The 19,320-nt window shown below is 35.9% G+C and overlaps 1 protein-coding gene across 1 annotated transcript in view; it reads right to left on the bottom strand.

Annotated features, from left to right (window-relative positions):
• LOC108734776 overlaps nucleotides 1–19,320 on the bottom strand; it is a 116,905-nt gene that overhangs the window by 15,861 nt on the left and 81,724 nt on the right. The window contains exons 13-14 of the mRNA XM_025981280.1: nucleotides 4,106–4,221; nucleotides 3,340–3,638 (exon numbers count right to left, since the gene is read on the bottom strand). Of these exons, the coding sequence (XP_025837065.1) occupies nucleotides 3,340–3,638; nucleotides 4,106–4,221 (415 nt within the window). The remainder of the gene's footprint in view (nucleotides 1–3,339; nucleotides 3,639–4,105; nucleotides 4,222–19,320) is intronic.

Here is a 19,320-nt window from a genome sequence, read left to right as displayed (position 1 = left end):
ATTCACATTCGCATTCACATTTCACATTCCAGCAGTTATCATTAACATTTTATTTTATTCAAGCAACTTCTAATTTTCATTTAGTAATCTTGTACAGTTTTGTATTTATTTAGTGTTAAGATTGTAAATATAGTTTTTTACTGTTGCGTCCGAATTTTTATTGAGCTACAAAAACAAATAAGTGTTCGGTGCCATTTTGCTACCCGCAATTTACCAACAGCACCGTTTAAGTCAAAACAATTAGTAATCTTAATTTTTCATGTAAAACTTGCAATAATAAAAGCACCTAATGTTCTTCAGATCTTATTTGCCTATTAACTTTTAAGATCCCCCAAAAAAACTTTCAGCTACTGGGATTCAAGGGTATGTCCACTTCTTCTTTGTCACATAAATGTGTCCCATCTTACGCCTTTTATTACTTATACATAACCTACTTAACAATGGCATACGGAAAAAGTTTTCCTTGAAATACATCTGCTATTATTATTAATGTGAGACTTTCTCGCTTTCCGTCATTTTGTTGCGACTCAGAACGGCGGGACGGATGTGAGAAAAACAGCAAGGAAGTTACAGCTTTTAATTAAGGCACTTATAATGGTTCCTTGCGACTGTAGTAGGAATTCAGAATTATTTAGCTTTTAGCTAGGTAAGTGCCATTCCTTCTTGCAAGATTCTACCTTGTTGTTCAGAGCGAGAAGTGTTAAAACGCGTTTACAACATTGAAGAGCGTCAATTTAATTAAAGAATTTGTAAGCCAAAAACAACAAGAATAATTGTTCAACAAGTACGAGCCGAACATTAAAGATTTTAGCGTAAATAGTTAACAGAGGTACCTACTTGAAGGATAAAATGTAACCAAAGAATTTATTAAAAGCTAATGATTTCCTCAGCGCAAAATCGAACAAAAAAAGTAAATGATTAATTTAGAAATTCGATTGGCGGCTCTGTACGGATGCGAAACATAGAACGGTGAGCGTGTCGATAAGGGAAAGGTTAAATGCGTTCAAAACCGTTCACCTGATAAATATACAGTGAATTGAGTAGGAGAACAGAAGACGTTTTGGAAGTCAATAAGAAGTAGGCAAAATGTCCTACGAACCGGACACCTTCTCAGGGATGAAGAGCTAGTTGGAGACATATTAGAAGCACAAATAGGAGTTAGGAGGAGTAGAGGTAGACCTTCATTACCCTACTGTTCACAAATAGTTAAGGATATAGAATGTTCTCCTTTTAGGGAAATGGGAAAATTGTCTCAGGATACGGAAAAGTGGAGACGCATATCCAACTAGAATTAGGGTTGGCAATCGCTATGATAATGAATTTTAAAAAGTTAAAGACTGTTTCTACCCAAAATTTTTTGTAGGAATTAGTCAATTAGTTAGTCAATATCTATTATTCGTTTAGCTGCCTCATAATTAGGAATCAACTTGTACAGAAGCACACTAATTGGACATTATGTTCATGTCCATCATCTTAGATTATGTAGAGTTATAAAAGAGTATGTCAAAAGGTTTAAATGTTGTTTAACGTGATAATCGTCAGAACGTGAAAGATACGCTCCCTTGGGGGTGGGTACCTACGTCAGTGATAAGTCTCCCAGGGGCGAGTTATGTCTCGGATTTAAATAAAAGCTATCTGCTGACTACAGTTACATGGTGTGAAATCAAAGTCAAAAACAGTTATTATTTGTTGTTTAAAAAATAGGCGCAGTTGTTAAAGTAAGGGAAGCTTTTAACCCCTTTTGATTTAACGCTGGGTATAAACAGGAAAATAATTATATAATATCCACGAATTTCTACTTAAGTCAGTACATCTACTACTACGCTCGTAGTATGTTAACAATCGTTTAAATAGCAGAATCAAAAATAATCGGTGGAGTCGAATTCGGATTCAGATTGAAGAATTACAACAAGCTAGTAAGATAAGGTGGGGTTTGTCGTTTTCATTCACCCTGTGATAGCTCCTTACTATTTTCTACATTTAACCCAATGTTTATAAGGCAGGAAAGTATATTTGTCAATTATTTTATTCTTTTTAAATTGAAAACAATATTTTTGTATATCAAGTCAGAATAAGCCTCGTATTAAGCATTTATCGTAGTAACTTTTCTAAATCCTGTCCAATATATTAATTATACGTATCTATTTAAGCTAGTTTTTTTTAATAAAATCCCAGAGATTAAGTAAATGGAAAATAAATAACCTTCACCCCTATTGACGTGGGATTTTCTTATTGATATTACATTTATTTTAATAAATTAACTACATTTCTAAATCAATAAAGAAGCGCTTTTTACGAGACATGGTGGAGACGCTAGTTTTAAGATTTGTACAAAAAAAACGTTTTCAGTATGACATGATGGAGGCATCACATATTGAGTCATATATTAAATTCGCTTCTTCAATCAATGATCGAAATCAGAAATCTTATCGATACCATTCGCTAAAATTGAAAGATTAGGGTTTCTATAAACTCCCACATGTTTTCGGCTGAGATACCCAAATAGAAAGGCTTTCAGAAGTTGGATACTCGAGTCCGTTAATTCCATCAGCCCGGCTTACTACGATTAATGCTAGACCTCGCTGCCCGTCTTAATGGCCATCTCAACTTGAGGATTCCCAAAGGATGGTGGCCGATAAAATACGTATTTACTGGCTCTTTCAGTCTCGAAACCGCAATAAAGAACGGTAGGCGGCAAAATGAAAAACACTATTAAACGTAATCCGAGTTAACCGAAGTGGAAAGTGAGGAAATAGTCCACGTTGTCAAAGGAAACGAACAGGCAATCAGAATGTGCTTAAAATACAATTGAATCCCTATAATATCAACCACCAAATATAAACAACATCATCGAAAAAGGAGTTTTTCTAAAGGGGAATGTGCGCTTAATGCCGGCCATATCATAATCTGCTAACACATCGTTGCTTGTGCGCGAATTTTTGGCTTAAAACATTCACACTAAAAATGCCGCAGCCACTATGTTTCCCAGAGTAGCCCCCCTGTGACTTGACAAAGAATAAATTTATTTAACTCTTATATCATTCGATTTGAGTGCAATCAGGATTTTTTTTGGTTTGAAATGAGGAGTCTGTTTGAATTTCAATCTGCATGCTTTTTTTCAAATGCTTCGAATTTTACACATGTCACTTAGTTAAATATTATTTGTCGGCTGAATATGTTGCTTTATAAAAAATAAAATCACTTAAAGCGCAACCATGTGAATACTTCCTCGTTTACACTTTAATTTGGAAAATTGTTTCGCCTTTCATCTTCTTGAAATTTTTCCGACTTAAATTCATGAAAAAAACAAACATAAAGACGTAATTCACATCCTCTTACCTTTGCCCTTGCGTCGAATCGATGGCGATGATGTCTTCTCTCTGCTTGTCGTTCCTCCGATCGAAACCTCTTCTCAAATTTCTTATACAATTTTCCAGACACGTGCTTCGACCTCGGGGAATCGGCAAATCCCGCAGGCGGTTGAACTATATCCGCTTGACTGCCACTCCGAGACGATCGTCTATCTGGATCATCTGTAGTTACAATGTCGACTTCCTTACCGCAGTGCAAACAGTGAACCTGGTGTTCTGAAGTCGCAGCCTGACTGCTGGGATCGCTGTAGAAAACGCTATCACTACCTATTCGAAGATAACAAAACCTTAGTCTGCATTAATAGCGTTTTCGCACATTGATTTTATTTGCGTAAGGGTAAGAGGCTTACATCAAATAATATAACAAGATTTAGGGGGCAGTACAACACATTTAATCAAAGAAGACGCGGCAGAAAAGAAAAGGTTAGAAGCGTTAGAAAGCGAATGATAATGAGACTGTGGATTGGAAAGGTCAGAAATGAGGAGGAATTAGCAAGAATAGGAAAATAGAGGGCGATATGGAAGTCAATAGGAAATAGGCGAGATAGATTGATACGGTACCTTCTAAAGCATGAAGGGCTAGTTAGAGACATATTGGAAGCAGAAACAGGAGTCATTAGGAGATTACTGTTCACAAATAGTTAAGGATATGGGATGTCCTATTTTCTGGAAGATGCGAAGATTTACTCAGGATAGGAAAGAGTGGACACTTAAATAAATTTGGGTCAATTTACCTGGACTAACAGACCGCAACGATTCAGCACTCAACGCTTTTAAACGAGTTGTCTCAGGACTTGTTTTCGAATGACTCAGTCTCCTCTTGGATGTTGGGGAATCTGCCGGACTAACACTGAAAAGTAGATAAGCTTCGTAGTGACTCATTGCAATAANAATATTGGAGTTTTTCTAGGTTAATTGGAAAAAAGACTGATGTTTGTTTAGCGTGAAGGATCAAAGCCAAAATAGGGTTGCAAATAATTTTATTGATGTAAAGTCAAGATCAATCGTTTTATATCGAAATATTTACAACCCCATTTTGTTTCTGATGTTTTACACATTGTAATTAGAGACGGAAATGGAATCCATGGTTTCTTTAGCTTTGGGTTCATCTAATAAGTGAATTTTTTCGGATCGTTTTCTACTAATTTTGGATTATAGGCATATTAGCACACCACAATATCTTATAGTTTTCGATATTGTTTTGTCGTAATTGATAGAATTTCGTAGTTCCTTGCTAAAGGTACGATAAGTGGTGATTTAGCAGGTGCTGATATCAATTTGGAACTTCAAAATTCTATGGACCATGACACTGAACCCAGAAACCAATATCGATCCAACGTTTTAGATTATCCATTTCCAATGAGACACTGTTAAGCAAATTCTAAAATGCTCTTGTCCTAAACAATATGGTAAATTTATGGATGAAACTTAAACACAGGCCAATTCGGGAAGGGGTAAGCTAATAATACCTATTAATCTATTTTGGATTAGATACTTCTTTTATTTTTTTATTCATTCATATTTTTGCACAACTACCTACTTCAATCAATCATCAATCATAAGGTCGTCAGTCCTAAGACTGGTTGGACACGTACCTCCACTTTTTCCTATCCTGAGCTAATCTTCGCATTTTCCTAAAACTAGAGCATCCCACATCCTTAACTATTTGCGAACAGTAATTAAACCTAGGTCTACCTCTAACCCTCATAGCTCCTGTTTCTGCCTCTAATATGTCTCTGACTAGACCTTCATGTCTGAGAAGGTGTCCTGCCAACCTATCTCGCCTATTTTTTATTGACTTCCGTAGAGTCCTTTGTTCTCCTATCCATTCTAATACCACTTCATTTCTAACCTTTTCTACCCACGTTATCCTCATCATTCGCCTATAACACCACATTTTGAAAGCTTCTAACTCAAAATTTCACCGTTTTTGGACCCCTCCCCCCCATTCGCCACTCTAAATCACACTTTCAGCAGTCTCCCTAATAAATATTACGTCACAAAAGATAGTTCACTTTCCACCCCTTGCATGCCCACAGAGGTGATCAGTATTCTTTGTACGAATGGGTTTGTGTACGTGTATGTATGTGTATATACAAAGCTTTAGTAGGAAAATTAAAGTACAATAGTTGACTAATCAGTAGCACACCACCTCCCCCCAAAGCACAATACATCGCTAGAGGCCTGAATAAATAGGAACGTACATAGATATTATTAAATCAGATGAGCATGTGTATAACCGATTTAGGTGACAATACCTAATGGAAGTTTATGAACATTGTAATTGTGTAAACACATTGGATTGGTTGAGCCGATTAATACTATTATTACATTATTCGATTAAATCGCAAGGGTTCATGCTATGTCTCGCTTACATGCTACCATTCCAGTAATTTCATTTCTACGATACGCATTTTAATGAAATTAAAACCGTAATTTAGAGATCCAATATAGTTTTTAGTGCCTATTATTGATTTTAAAATTCAACTATATCGGTCTCCATGGCTTTCCAATGAATTATTTTAATACTGCGTTCAAGCTAACTCAATAAATAACTAAACGGGACGCAGAACAATTTCAAATTTAATGGAACTATCAAAAGGATTTCTCTATAAATAACTGTTGAAATTAATTGTAAGTTAAATGTACATACGTGTATTTAATTCAACATGGAGAATCATACACAATATCGTCCACCCGAAGAAAATATAGGATGAAACAGGAATAAATGCAGAGCTTGCAAGAGGTGTTAGAGTACAACAAACCATAAAAATTAAGTAAACAATTGTATGTCCAAAAATTCCTCAGTTTTGAGAAAAACGTAATTGAAAATATAGAAAAATTCAATTCCGGCCCTGGTAAGGAAATACGGTCCGCGACGCTACACTAAATCAGCTGGTGATTACAGGCATAAGAGCAGTTCAATAAAGTAATTCAGCAATACAACATCAATCATTAGTACAGATCTGTCACTATATAACAGTTGTTGTTGCAATAATGTGATGTGATACATGATACGAGTTTGAACCATAGAGTCCCTGTAGGGACGAAATACTCCAATATATAAAAGACAATCTCCAAAATAACACACGCGAAATAGCAGAGAACGTTGGCTCCTCTCATATAACAGTGCGGCAAATTTTAAAAGAGCAATTGCTGCATCCTTATCATTTGCAGCGAGCGCAAGCCTTGAAACTGATTTTCAGCCGCGAATGTGTCGATGGTTCGGAATCTATCTAGCTGTAGACTTTATATATCATGCTACGCTATTCGGTGGACACCTGTGTTGTCAATTCACGCACAGGACCGGCTTCGGATTGTAAATCATTGAATTTCTTGAAAAACATTTTGCCCTTAACCATACTGCTGTTTACTACTTATTGTTTATTGCATCTAGTTTACCACCGTGCAATTGTTTATTGCATCTAGCTTACACCATCCAAAACTCGGAACCTATTTCTGTTATACCACCCTGTATTACGAATATTTATCAAGAATCGTCAGATTGACGGCGTTGGAACCATAATAGAGACTATAGGTGGGCAGGTACATGAGAGCTCGTATGGAGTAGTGACTATAGTGGTGGTCAGTGGTAGGAACTAGATCATAGTAAATTTGATCAAAAATGACTAATTCGATCTATACTTCTAGTAATAAAAGTACAAATTTTGCTTTTCCTCGTAAGTGTACAGCTTAAATATTACCTTCCGTATATCGAGATATTTCAACAGTTTTAAACAAAAGTTTGGAACTTGTCCAATTCCAATGACGAGACGTTTCGTGACAATAATTAAAAAGCAACTGAGCCGGTTTCTTTTGAACGACTACAAAACTGAAGACGGCACAACGTTAAGCCGAGGTAAAAGGGGTTGTTACCACTATTCTTAAAACAAACAACCTCTTCGTAGCCTTGTGTAAGTTATATGTACGTGTTTGAAGTGTACAAAGCTACGATACGCGTAACAACGCCTCCATCATCAATCGAAACTAACTAAAAGTTCTGCCATCATCGCATTGGCTAAAAGCATTCCAAACCCGAACTAATTGGAAAGTAAACCAATAAATTTTCAATTAATAATACGAACCAGTTTGGAGCTTTCTACATCACGAAGTGGAAACACTCGCGGTGCTTTCACTGTTTTTACAGTTTCCGTAATCGTTGAAGTGATATTGCACTTTTAATTGCTCGGTTGGTACACCCCATTTTGGTAGGGTTAATTTCAATACACTAAAGTGAATTATTTTCGGAATTAATTTTTACCAGTACAGATAACTTCAAATTAATGAAGAAAAATTGTTACACCCTCGCTAGGTATCAACCATAGAACTATAAATAACAATAATCTTGTGGTATGAGATCCTCATTCGTGTTATATTTCTCAAGGTAGGTAGTGATAAGCAAAATAGGTCTTGATCTTGCATTCTTGTCTTGCTCGTGGTCATGCGGTATTAATCATGCAGAACTACCTTTCTACTGGTAAGACCAAGACCAAGACTAAAACCGAGACCGAATATGCAAGATCAAAACAAAAAATTACCACTTCTGGTGGATTTGCTAGTTAAACTATTTGAAATAACTTTATTTATTCTTTTCTTGGAACAAAACATTTTTTTTGTATTTAAAATTTTCAGTTTGTTTTACTAGATTTTAATGATCATCATAAGGTTGTCAGTCCTAAGACTGGTTGGTCACGCACGTCCAATCCTTCCTATCCTGATCTAATCTTCGCATTTCCCTGAAACTACAACATCCCACATCCTTAACTATTTACATCTACCTCTACTCCTTTTAACTCGTGTATCTCTCTCTAATATGTCTCTAAGTAGACCTTCATGCCTCAACTATTTTATTTCGGAAAAGAGAAGTCGTAATTATTTACCTGAAAGCATCTTTAGACCAGTCTTGGTCCAAATTATCATAAAATTTTCTTATAACCAAATTCAACACCGAAAAGTTATATTTCTCAAGTCAATTTAAGTTTATACGCAGAATAATGATTGCAATTTTTCATTGGAAATCGCTTTTTGCGTAAATTCCGCATTTTTACGGGAATTTAATGTCAAGTCGGAAAATCTTTAATGTTCCTTGTGCGTCGATGCTTAAAATATCTAAATCATTCGCTTTGTAATTTAGCAAATCATTTATGGCGAAAAGCAGGCCAATAAATTGTTAGTAATGCGATTCGGATTTGAAATTTCAAAGAGCAATATTCGAGCATTTGTGTTGAGTAGAACACCATATTGGAAATCTAATGTCTTTTTTCAGAAAATTCCAATTAAATTAACGACGTACAACAAAACTCAAACGATCCCAGCGTCAGGCAGAACGCATCGATATTATTCAATCACCCAATATTTATCCTTTATATATTCACTAGTGACCCGCCCCAGCTTCGCACGGGTGCAATGCTGATACTAAATATATTTTTGTTTTGTTTACATTATTATCGAAAAGTGGAAATTTTCAAAAGATACCCCCTGAACATACTAAATATACTACAGAATGTCTTTATATACAACATTCACAGTTCTTTTGTCATTAGACAATACAAACCGGCCTCCCGGCCGGTACCGCCGCAACCGCTATGTCCCTGCATTTTAAATCTGTAATATCTTCGAAAATATTCATTTAAATTACATGCTCTAAAGGACCATATTGATCTATATTAAATGCACAATGTATTTAAAAGTACTTAATTGGATAAGGATTAATGCTTTATTGCTTAAAATCGCTTCGTAATTAAGTCATTATTTCTATTAAAAAGTAAAGGATAAAAATGGTTATTGTGGGTTATCCCTAAGAGATAGACATACACCATCGCGGACTTTATTGTAGACCCTTTTAATATGTACAATATTGTGGTACATTATTTTGATCTATCTCGTAGGGTTCAGCCAGCGTTTGCAATGTAAGCGCAAAAAATGTGTTTATTTACGACATTACATTAGAAACCTCTAAAATTATCAGTGTTTCCCTACCATATTATGCATGTATTATACATATAAACCTTCCTCTTGAATCACTCTATCTTTAAAAAAAAAACGCATCAAAATCCGTTGTGTAGTTTTAAAGATTTAAGTATACATAGGGACAGACAACGGGAAAGCGACTTTGTTTTATACTATGCAGTGATTTACATTTACTTGTGATCTAGCAAGAGGCAACCTTCGACCGTCGCACCCGATCGATATTTATCATGAGATACATCCGATATGAACCACCCAAGTAGTATTTGCAGTACACATATGTAAATATAGTTTTATCACCTACCTGGAGTAGGCACTTCATGCTTGGTCCACGTGTTGAGTTCCTCACGATCGTTAATAAAAATCCAGCAGCCTCTACTGTAAGGCACGTTATATAATCCAAGATCCTCCTCGTTCTCTGGAGCCCCTGGCAATATACTAGGACTAGAATCGGCTGCTCTTAGACCGTCTACACTTGCGTCAGTTGACCGAGCCATAGGTCGAAGCTTCACCTTCGAACTTTCTGATTTACCAGCTCTTTCTTCAGACTGTCAACAAACACAAAAATAAGTCCTGTGTAGTTATTCCCTAATGGAAAACATTTACAATAGACTGAATCAATTTCAAGAGGATTTTAAACTAAAATCTAGATAATTCCAGAGCTCATCATATTCTTAGAATTACCAAGAAAACCACCCCGAGTTTAAGCAAGGATTAAAATATCATTAGTGTTAAGACTTGTGTATATTTTTAGTAGGTTTACAGTTTCCGTAATCGTTGAAGTGATATTGCACTTTTAATTGCTCGGTTGGTACACCCCATTTTGGTAGGGTTAATTTCAATACACTAAAGTGAATTATTTTCGGAATTAATTTTTACCAGTACAGATAACTTCAAATTAATGAAGAAAAATTGTTACACCCTCGCTAGGTATCAACCATAGAACTATAAATAACAATAATCTTGTGGTATGAGATCCTCATTCGTGTTATATTTCTCAAGGTAGGTAGTGATAAGCAAAATAGGTCTTGATCTTGCATTCTTGTCTTGCTCGTGGTCATGCGGTATTAATCATGCAGAACTACCTTTCTACTGGTAAGACCAAGACCAAGACTAAAACCGAGACCGAATATGCAAGATCAAAACAAAAAATTACCACTTCTGGTGGATTTGCTAGTTAAACTATTTGAAATAACTTTATTTATTCTTTTCTTGGAACAAAACATTTTTTTTGTATTTAAAATTTTCAGTTTGTTTTACTAGATTTTAATGATCATCATAAGGTTGTCAGTCCTAAGACTGGTTGGTCACGCACGTCCAATCCTTCCTATCCTGATCTAATCTTCGCATTTCCCTGAAACTACAACATCCCACATCCTTAACTATTTACATCTACCTCTACTCCTTTTAACTCGTGTATCTCTCTCTAATATGTCTCTAAGTAGACCTTCATGCCTCAACTATTTTATTTCGGAAAAGAGAAGTCGTAATTATTTACCTGAAAGCATCTTTAGACCAGTCTTGGTCCAAATTATCATAAAATTTTCTTATAACCAAATTCAACACCGAAAAGTTATATTTCTCAAGTCAATTTAAGTTTATACGCAGAATAATGATTGCAATTTTTCATTGGAAATCGCTTTTTGCGTAAATTCCGCATTTTTACGGGAATTTAATGTCAAGTCGGAAAATCTTTAATGTTCCTTGTGCGTCGATGCTTAAAATATCTAAATCATTCGCTTTGTAATTTAGCAAATCATTTATGGCGAAAAGCAGGCCAATAAATTGTTAGTAATGCGATTCGGATTTGAAATTTCAAAGAGCAATATTCGAGCATTTGTGTTGAGTAGAACACCATATTGGANTTAAAATTTGAAAATTATCGTTAAAAGTGTGTTTTCCCTTTAATAACTGTTCTGCATATGTAGAATCACCTTTTCCATTATGCAATAGTTTTACATTTTTTTCGTTCAAATAATGATTAATTGCTGTACAAGACCAGTCATTATAATTAATATTGTATTTGTGTCCCTTTAATCGGTTTTTTAACAGACGTAGTGATTATTGAGCGAGTTTTTCTTTTATCGTTTTTCGCTCTGTATCGTTCTATAAATAATTGAAGTGAACATACCCGAACTGAGAATTTCTTTCTCTGGCTTTTCCCGGAGTAAAACAAGAAGAAGCAGCGGCCTACTTGTTGATGACGTATCAATTTAGATGATTGATGTTCACGTTCTGATAAAATAAACGAGTTGTTTTGTGGACGAGTTAATAGAGATTTATTACGGAGTTTTAATTTTCCGACATCTGTACGTCGTCGTTGTTTTCGGTTACCGAAAAGACGGCATGATCTTTCTATTTTAATTGGTTTAGAAATCGATCGTTTATTCGATCTAACTTCAGGTCGCGAAAAACAAAGGAAAACCTAATTAGGTTCTAATATTAGAACGTCTCTGCAGACGAGGAGCTAATGCAGATTAATTGAACTTTCAAATGGAAAAGAAACCCGAAGAAAATCCCTCAGGATAAGTCTTTTAACTGATGAATGAGCTGGAAGCTATTTTCCTTTTTCTGAAACTATTTGCAAAGTTTTTGGTACCACGTAACAAATGCTTGAAAGCTGCAATTTTCCGGGCGATGATAAAACAATTATTACTATTGAGCTGACAGGCATCTCGCTTTAAATGCAGTTTAAATTTTTTAATTTTTGACTGCAAAGAAAGGTATGAAGATAATGTTTCTAGTTATTATATTTTTGATTTAAAACTACGGTCTACTTGTACAGTTTACTTTGGTAATTAATTAAGTGTGACGAAAAACAAAATGTCTTTCAACATCATAAGGTCGCCAGTCTTAAGACTGGTTGGACACGCACCTCCACTCCTTCTTATCCTGAGCTAATCTTAGTGTTAAGACTTGTGTATATTTTTAGTAGGTTATAGTTATTTTAAACTTTTTTATTTCTATAATTTAATTTCATCAAATTCCTTTTCGTAGAACGTACATAAGTAATAGTGTATTTATATTTAAACACTATCGTTCAGGTAATTGGGTTTTGCCAAAAGGTAGTTGCACATTTACCTGAATTAGAGTAATGACCCTGTTGTCATGGAGATTTGCACCCTTTTTGCTATAGTGTGCACTATTCTCACCCGCATATAAATATGCATGTTCATCCAAAAACAGGCATTCATCAGTATTCAACATTTCATTATTCAACATTCAACATTTAACATTCAATATTCATTATTCATATTCAGCATTCAGCATTTCATTATTCAGCATTCAGATTTAGATTCACATTCCAGCAGTTATCATTAACATTTTATTTTATTCAAGCAACTTCTAATTTTCATTTAGTAATCTTGTACAGTTTTGTATTTATTTAGTGTTAAGATTGTAAATATAGTTTTTTACTGTTGCGTCCGAATTTTTATTGAGCTACGAAAACAAATAAGTGTTCGGTGCCATTTTGCTAACCGCAATTTACCAACAGCACCCTTTAAGTCAAAACACTTAGCATTTCCCTAAAACTAGAACAACCCACATTTTTAACTATTTGCGAACAGTAATCTAATCTAGGTCCACATCTACTCCTGTTTCTGCCTCTAATATGTCTCTGACTTGACCTTCATGCCTGAGAAGGTGTCCTACCAACTTATCTCGCCTCTTTCTTATTGACTTCCACAGAGACCTCTCTTCTCCTATTCTTTCTAATATCTCTTCATTTCTGACCTTCTCTATCTACAGTATCCTCATCATGTGACGCCTGTAACGCCACATTTCGAACGCTTCTAACCTTTCCTTTTCCGCCGCGCTCACCGTCCATGTTTCGCACCCGTACAGCGCCGCGCTTCAAACATACACCTTTAACAATCGCTTTCGAATTTCTAAATTAATCGTTCGCGAGCATAAAAGTGATTTCTTTTTATTGAAGGCGACTCGACCCTGCACTATCTTCTGCCTAATATCCCTACTACTCCTTCCGTCCTGACTTATCTGACTTTCTAACTACCTAAAATCAGCTACTTCTTCTAATCTTTCGTCTTCTATCTTTACATTCGCTCTTTCGCTACGTTTTCTTCCCTTGCATACCAGTATTTTTCATACAATACTGTTTTGTCAGTGCCGCTTCCATTTTATTTAAAGCTATCTCCAGCTCCTCCCTGCTAGATGTTAATACTGTTATATCTGCAAATCTAAGCATACTAATCGTTTGCCTCTGTATATCTATCCCTACAGTAGTACTGTCTTTAATGATGTTGATCACGTCTTCGATGTATAAATTAAAAAGTAGCGGTTACAGTTTGCATCCCTGTCTGACTCCCTTCCTAATATTTATTTCTCTACGTTGCAGCCTTAGCTCTATAACTTCCTCTTGCTCTTTATACAAACTAAGTATCACTCTTCTACCTCTGTAACTCATCCCTACATTTTTAAATATATTTAACATCTTGTCCCATTTAACATTGGTAAAAGCTTTTTCTAAATTTTCAAATTCTACGTATGCGCTATTTCTATTGTTACCCGTAAAGCTAGAATGGCCTCCGGCATTCCTCTATTTCTTTTAAACCCAAATTGATCTTCCCCTAATAGTTCTTCCGCCCTTTTTTCCATCCTCCTCTGTACAATTCTAGTTATGATTTTTGACGCATGGGAAGTTCAGGTAATTGTTCTAAACGTCTGCCACTTATCCGCCCTTCTCTTTTTGGGCATGATTGCTACCACGTTTCTTTTATAATCTTCTGGGACTTTCCCCATCTGTAACCTCTTGTCCTGCATGTTTCAGAATGTCTTTATGAGTTAATTTTTCTTCTGTTCTGCTATAGTTTGCTCTGATTGTTTACTGATTGAATGGTTAGAATATGTGAAATTCAAAATTAAAGAAAAATATTCCTAAACATCCCTTAAAAATACAAATCCCTTTGGTCTGAAATTGTGTATTATGCTAACTGTTAATGAATGGTTTTCAGCCGTATCTTCCTACTCTTTCTTCGTTTTGTGTCTTTTCAAGCGTCAACCGTAGCTTTTGTTTAAATAGCGCGCGCTTCTCTGTCCTTACTCAGTTGTCATTTCCGTCATATTGTCAGTAAAATGTTACACATCAAAAGCAAAAAGAATCGTCTAATTTTTTTAAATATTTATTTGTTTTAAGTGCGAAAGCATTAGTATAATGACTTCTTAATCGGTTAGGAACTGTCACAACATAAAATAATAAAATTTTGCAAGGTAGAAAATAAGAAAGCTAAAGTTTGAAATTTTAAGGTAATTAACCAAATTGTATCTCAATTTACGAAGGCGTTTCCTGAAGGACGTTCCCTCGTTGAATGATGGTAAAAGCTAAATAATTGATTTTCTAAATGTAGGTACTTTTTAGTAAACAGAAGCAGCGAGACGACATTGCTCGCTAATTGGTATCAGTATCAATCTATGACAGGTTTCCTATGAATGATTCATGGTGTTAAAGGCTCTCCCTTCGCATTTTAATCCACTGTACACTAATCCATAATTTATATTTTCTCAGTTTTATATCTTTCTAAAAATGACTATTAATAATGTACGATCAGCGATTTAGAAATATAACCGTTATACGTAAAATATGTTTCTTCATCTCGAATACGAAATGTAGAATTTTTTTGGACAACGCATTCACAATCAACAATCAAAGAAGTTCATGATAGTCAGTATTCTGACTAGACTGTAAAGCGCGGATCGCGATTTCGATCTTGTTGGATCTCATCAGCTCGTCGCCGAATTCCATTAAATGTAGCATTGTACTACAGATGGCGTTTACCGTCCCGATTGTAGGATTTCGCAAATTAGATATTTTCTATACAATCTTTAATGTAATACTCTTGCTTGTTTATTATAGGGGTATCAACAAGTAATTAATTAAATAAATTAGTAGGTAGTGCGGCAAAAAATGAGGAGATTTCTGTAATTTCACCACCACATTTACACATTTAGTATTTATAGCTATTTTACAAATTACTTCATGAGGAAAAAATGTTGCTGCTATCACACCTACCAGTACGTTTCGTTGGTGTTGATGCTGTAACCTCCTGGAGTTTAGGGGTCACAGGATTGATACGTACAGTCAAAAGGCATATGGACTAGATTCCCTACGAGGGTGTTACAGTAGCAACAATTTTCCTCATTAATTTGCGGTAATTTGTAGTGGATAAAAATTGAATGAATTTTCACCTTATTATTAAATATTAACCCCTATAATGTTTCTTAAATGTACCTACAGATAGATATTACTTGATTTGAAAGCAAATTGGTTGAATTTCGACCATAAACGTGATTTCTACTATCATATTATTGCAAGTATTAAAGAGCTGATTTGAAATTAAATACACACAGAGGCAGAGACCCCCAAAGCAAACACATTTTTAAAAAGAGCTTTCTTTATTCTGACAAACTTTGAGCAATTTTATTAAAACATATAACGATAGTGTTTCAAATTCAATTTAAAATTTTTAAATGAAAAAGTGTAAATGAAGCACTGGCAGAAATCGTGATACTTTGTAATGATTGTGATATATCTGACGATTTAAATTAAAAATTCAATCAAGCTAAACAATGACAGCTGCAGCAATGTTAACAGACTGAAATTGTTCCGGTAATAGTTGTTGCTGTGTCCTGGTGGTCGTCGCTATTCGTAAGGGCTCTTTACCAGGATAAAATTAAAGGACTTCGCCGTTCTATGTTGCCAGGTTTTTGCTTGTTGTTTTATTGGTACCACACCAGTGCGATAATGTAACTTTTTTTAAGTTCAAAGATTATTATTAAAGAAATAAAACTGTTATGCTTTTTAATGTTTTAGTACAATAATTGTAGAGTGAAACTTTAATATGAGGTCTATTCAAAAACTATTGCGAATTTTGTGTTTTTTCAAAAATTATTTATTTATTTATGAATTTCTATTTTGTCCCCTTCACAGTAATCCCCGCCAGATATTATACACATGTGCCAACGTTTTTTCTAATCCTCGAAGTACTTCAAAAAATCAGTTTTTGTGATCTTGTTTAGTTCCTTTTTCGATGTCGTCTTTATCTCCTCAATCGTAGCGTAGCGTCTCCCTTTCATGAGCCTCTTCAGTTTCGGGAACAAAAAGTCACAGGGGGCCAGATCTGGAGAATACAGTGGCTGTGGCATTAGTAGTTGTTGCTTTTGGCCAAAAATTCGCGCACAAGCAACGATGTATGAGCAGGGGCGTTATCACGGTGCAAAATCCAATTGTTGTTGTTCCACAAATCCGGGCGTTTCTGGCGGATTGCTTCTCGCAAATTGCACATAACTTGCAGATAATATTCCTTATTGACCGTTCTACCCTGCACCAAGAACTCATGATGCACCATGCCCCTGCAATCGAAGAAAATTGTAAGCAAAAACTTCACATTTGACCTAACTTGGCGCTCATTTTTCGGTCTTGGCTCGTGCGGCAGCTTCTATTGGGATGATTGACCATTTGAAGCAAATTTGGTTCGTCGCAGATAAAGTTCAGTTCAGGTGTTGAACGGCTCTTTAGCAATGTTATTGCGATGCTGTTTTTGGTCAAAATTGAGTAATTTTGGTACGAATATCGCGACTCGTCTCATGCCCAAATCATTGCTAATAATCCAGTGGCAGAAGCCAATCGATATATGTTTAGGTCCTGACCAACTTATCTAACGGTGATTCGACGCTTGGTCAATACTATTTTCTTCACTTCATCAAAGTTTTCGTCTGTTGTTACTAATTGAATAGTAACTCAAAATACTAGAGAGAAGACTGAAACTTTCGTGCAGCTCAAAATTAAGCTTGAATTATATTAAAAAAAAAAATAAAGTTGAAATAAAATATCACAACGAATATGCTATCATAAATGTAAGTCCGCGGCAACGGATTGATGAACCGGTATTTTTTTACACCATTGATGCTGACCTGTTGAGTAAGATGCGACAATAGTATGAGACACACACAAGATTGTGACGATGATTGTGGAGTGGAGGTGTATGTACAACGAGTTCTAGAATTGACGATCTTATGATGATTTTCTTCCCAATTTCATATGCTTAGTAGTTGCAGGGAGAAGAAATAATATGCTACACTTTGAATCCTTAATATTTAGTAGTTCTTGTATATAATTTTCCATTTGCATTTTAATAAACGGGACAAGGTGGTAATTGTCACCACACATGTTAAGGAAACGCAGCTGTTGTTTATCTCGATTATAATTAACAGTTGCAATTGACAGTTGCCATTGATATTTACCATTGAAGGCTGCCATTGATAGTTACCATTGACAGTTGCTATTGATAGTTGCCATTGACGGTTGCTATTGACGGTTGCTATTAACGGTTGCCATTGACGGTTGCCATTGACGGTTACCATTGACGTTTGCCATTGACGGTTACCATTGACGGTTACCATTGACAGTTGCCATTGACAATAATTGCCACTGACGGTTGTCATTGACGGTTACCGTTGACAGTTGCCATTGACAGTTACCGTTGAAACTTTAGTCGCATGCTTAAATTTTCTCTCGACTTAAAATAATCAGGTTGAAGGTCAGTAGCATCAATCGCCTACGTGCCGAGCTTTTTTTATTATTTTATTTGACCACGTAAAATGCAAGTTAAAGTATGATTAATTTTTATGAGTTGGCAACGTTGGCTGACAAGCATTGCAGTTCTCATTTCGAGTGTCTGAATAATTTTGTTTGGTCGCACTCCATGTCAAGCTCATATTTCCGCCGGCATTGCGCTGATTTACATCGAGAGACCTCTTTATCCGTCGACAATATTTTCTGACGCCATCATCAAAGTCGTTGTTTTAATTAAAAACCGATTCATTAAAGTATATTCGTTTGTCACTTGCTCGTCCAATCTGGAAGAAGAATTTGAGTTGAAACGACATAAAATACCAAAAATGGAAACAGTGACGATTAAAATTGTTTTTGCGGTCTGATCGTATAAGCAAATTAATTTTAATAGTGTATCTATTACTCACCAAGGGAGGAAGGTATGGCATTTTCTCCCGGATATAAATTACCACTATAAACGAAGCTGTGAGGAGGGGGGGTGACTTACATTCTTCCCGAGGTCTTTAAACAATTTTTTAGCATACCCAAATACCCATAGCCCGAAACGACAATGTTTTGGTTGTTTCATTCCCATCAGCTACTATACTGGTGAGCGAGTAGTCCCTCCGGATTACGCCGGAGGGTAAAGCGGAAGGCCCAATTCAGCCCCCTCTTAGAAATCGTTGGATTGGGTGGGTAGTGGCGGGGATAAGAAATATAAAATGGGCAAACGGAAGACAAAAAGGAGTGAAAGATTTTCTGTGTATTCTGAGTATTACTGACCCAGCATTAGTCTATGTCATCCGAGGAAACCACAGAAAATCTTGGACAACGGCAGGGAGACTCGGAAAAGAACCGCTGTCCTCCTGAATGTCAAGCAATTGTTTAAATCTGTAGGCCATGCTGCACCACACGAGTAAGACGCTCTTAAGTACTTAAGTCGTAACAATAAACAATTTGTGAAAATCATATTTCGCTTTAGCTTCAATGAAATGAGAAACATGAGATGGGCGAAATGAAGACAGAAAAGAGTGAAAGATTTTCTGTGGAATATTACTGTTAATTTAAGTCATTCAAGGAAACCATAGAAAAACATGGATAACGGCAAGCAGTGATCTAAACCTCTAGACTTTCATATCTAAGGGAGTCATGCTTGGGAAGGCAACTATCGTATTGTAGCGACCACGAGCGTGATTGTGTGCGATCGGGCATACGTGTGTGTGAGCGGTTTATCGATTCGCCGACTAGCCGCGGGCGCTTTTCTTTATGTGCGCCGTATCTGTAAACGTGTGTGTCGTACCTGCGTTCCGGGAAAGCAATTAAACCGTTCAAAGAAAACGAGACTTCTCTGGACGGCTGGAGAATGTTCCCGAAAGGAGGCAAGGGAGTATAAAAAGGAAGAGACGATCGCCG

Source organism: Agrilus planipennis, unplaced genomic scaffold, assembly GCF_000699045.2.
Source record: "Agrilus planipennis isolate EAB-ADULT unplaced genomic scaffold, Apla_2.0 scaffold5, whole genome shotgun sequence".
Classification (NCBI taxonomy): Eukaryota; Metazoa; Arthropoda; class Insecta; order Coleoptera; family Buprestidae; genus Agrilus; species Agrilus planipennis.
The sequence above is the reverse complement of the archived record's forward strand: the minus strand, read 5'-3'. Positions and strand labels throughout refer to the sequence as shown.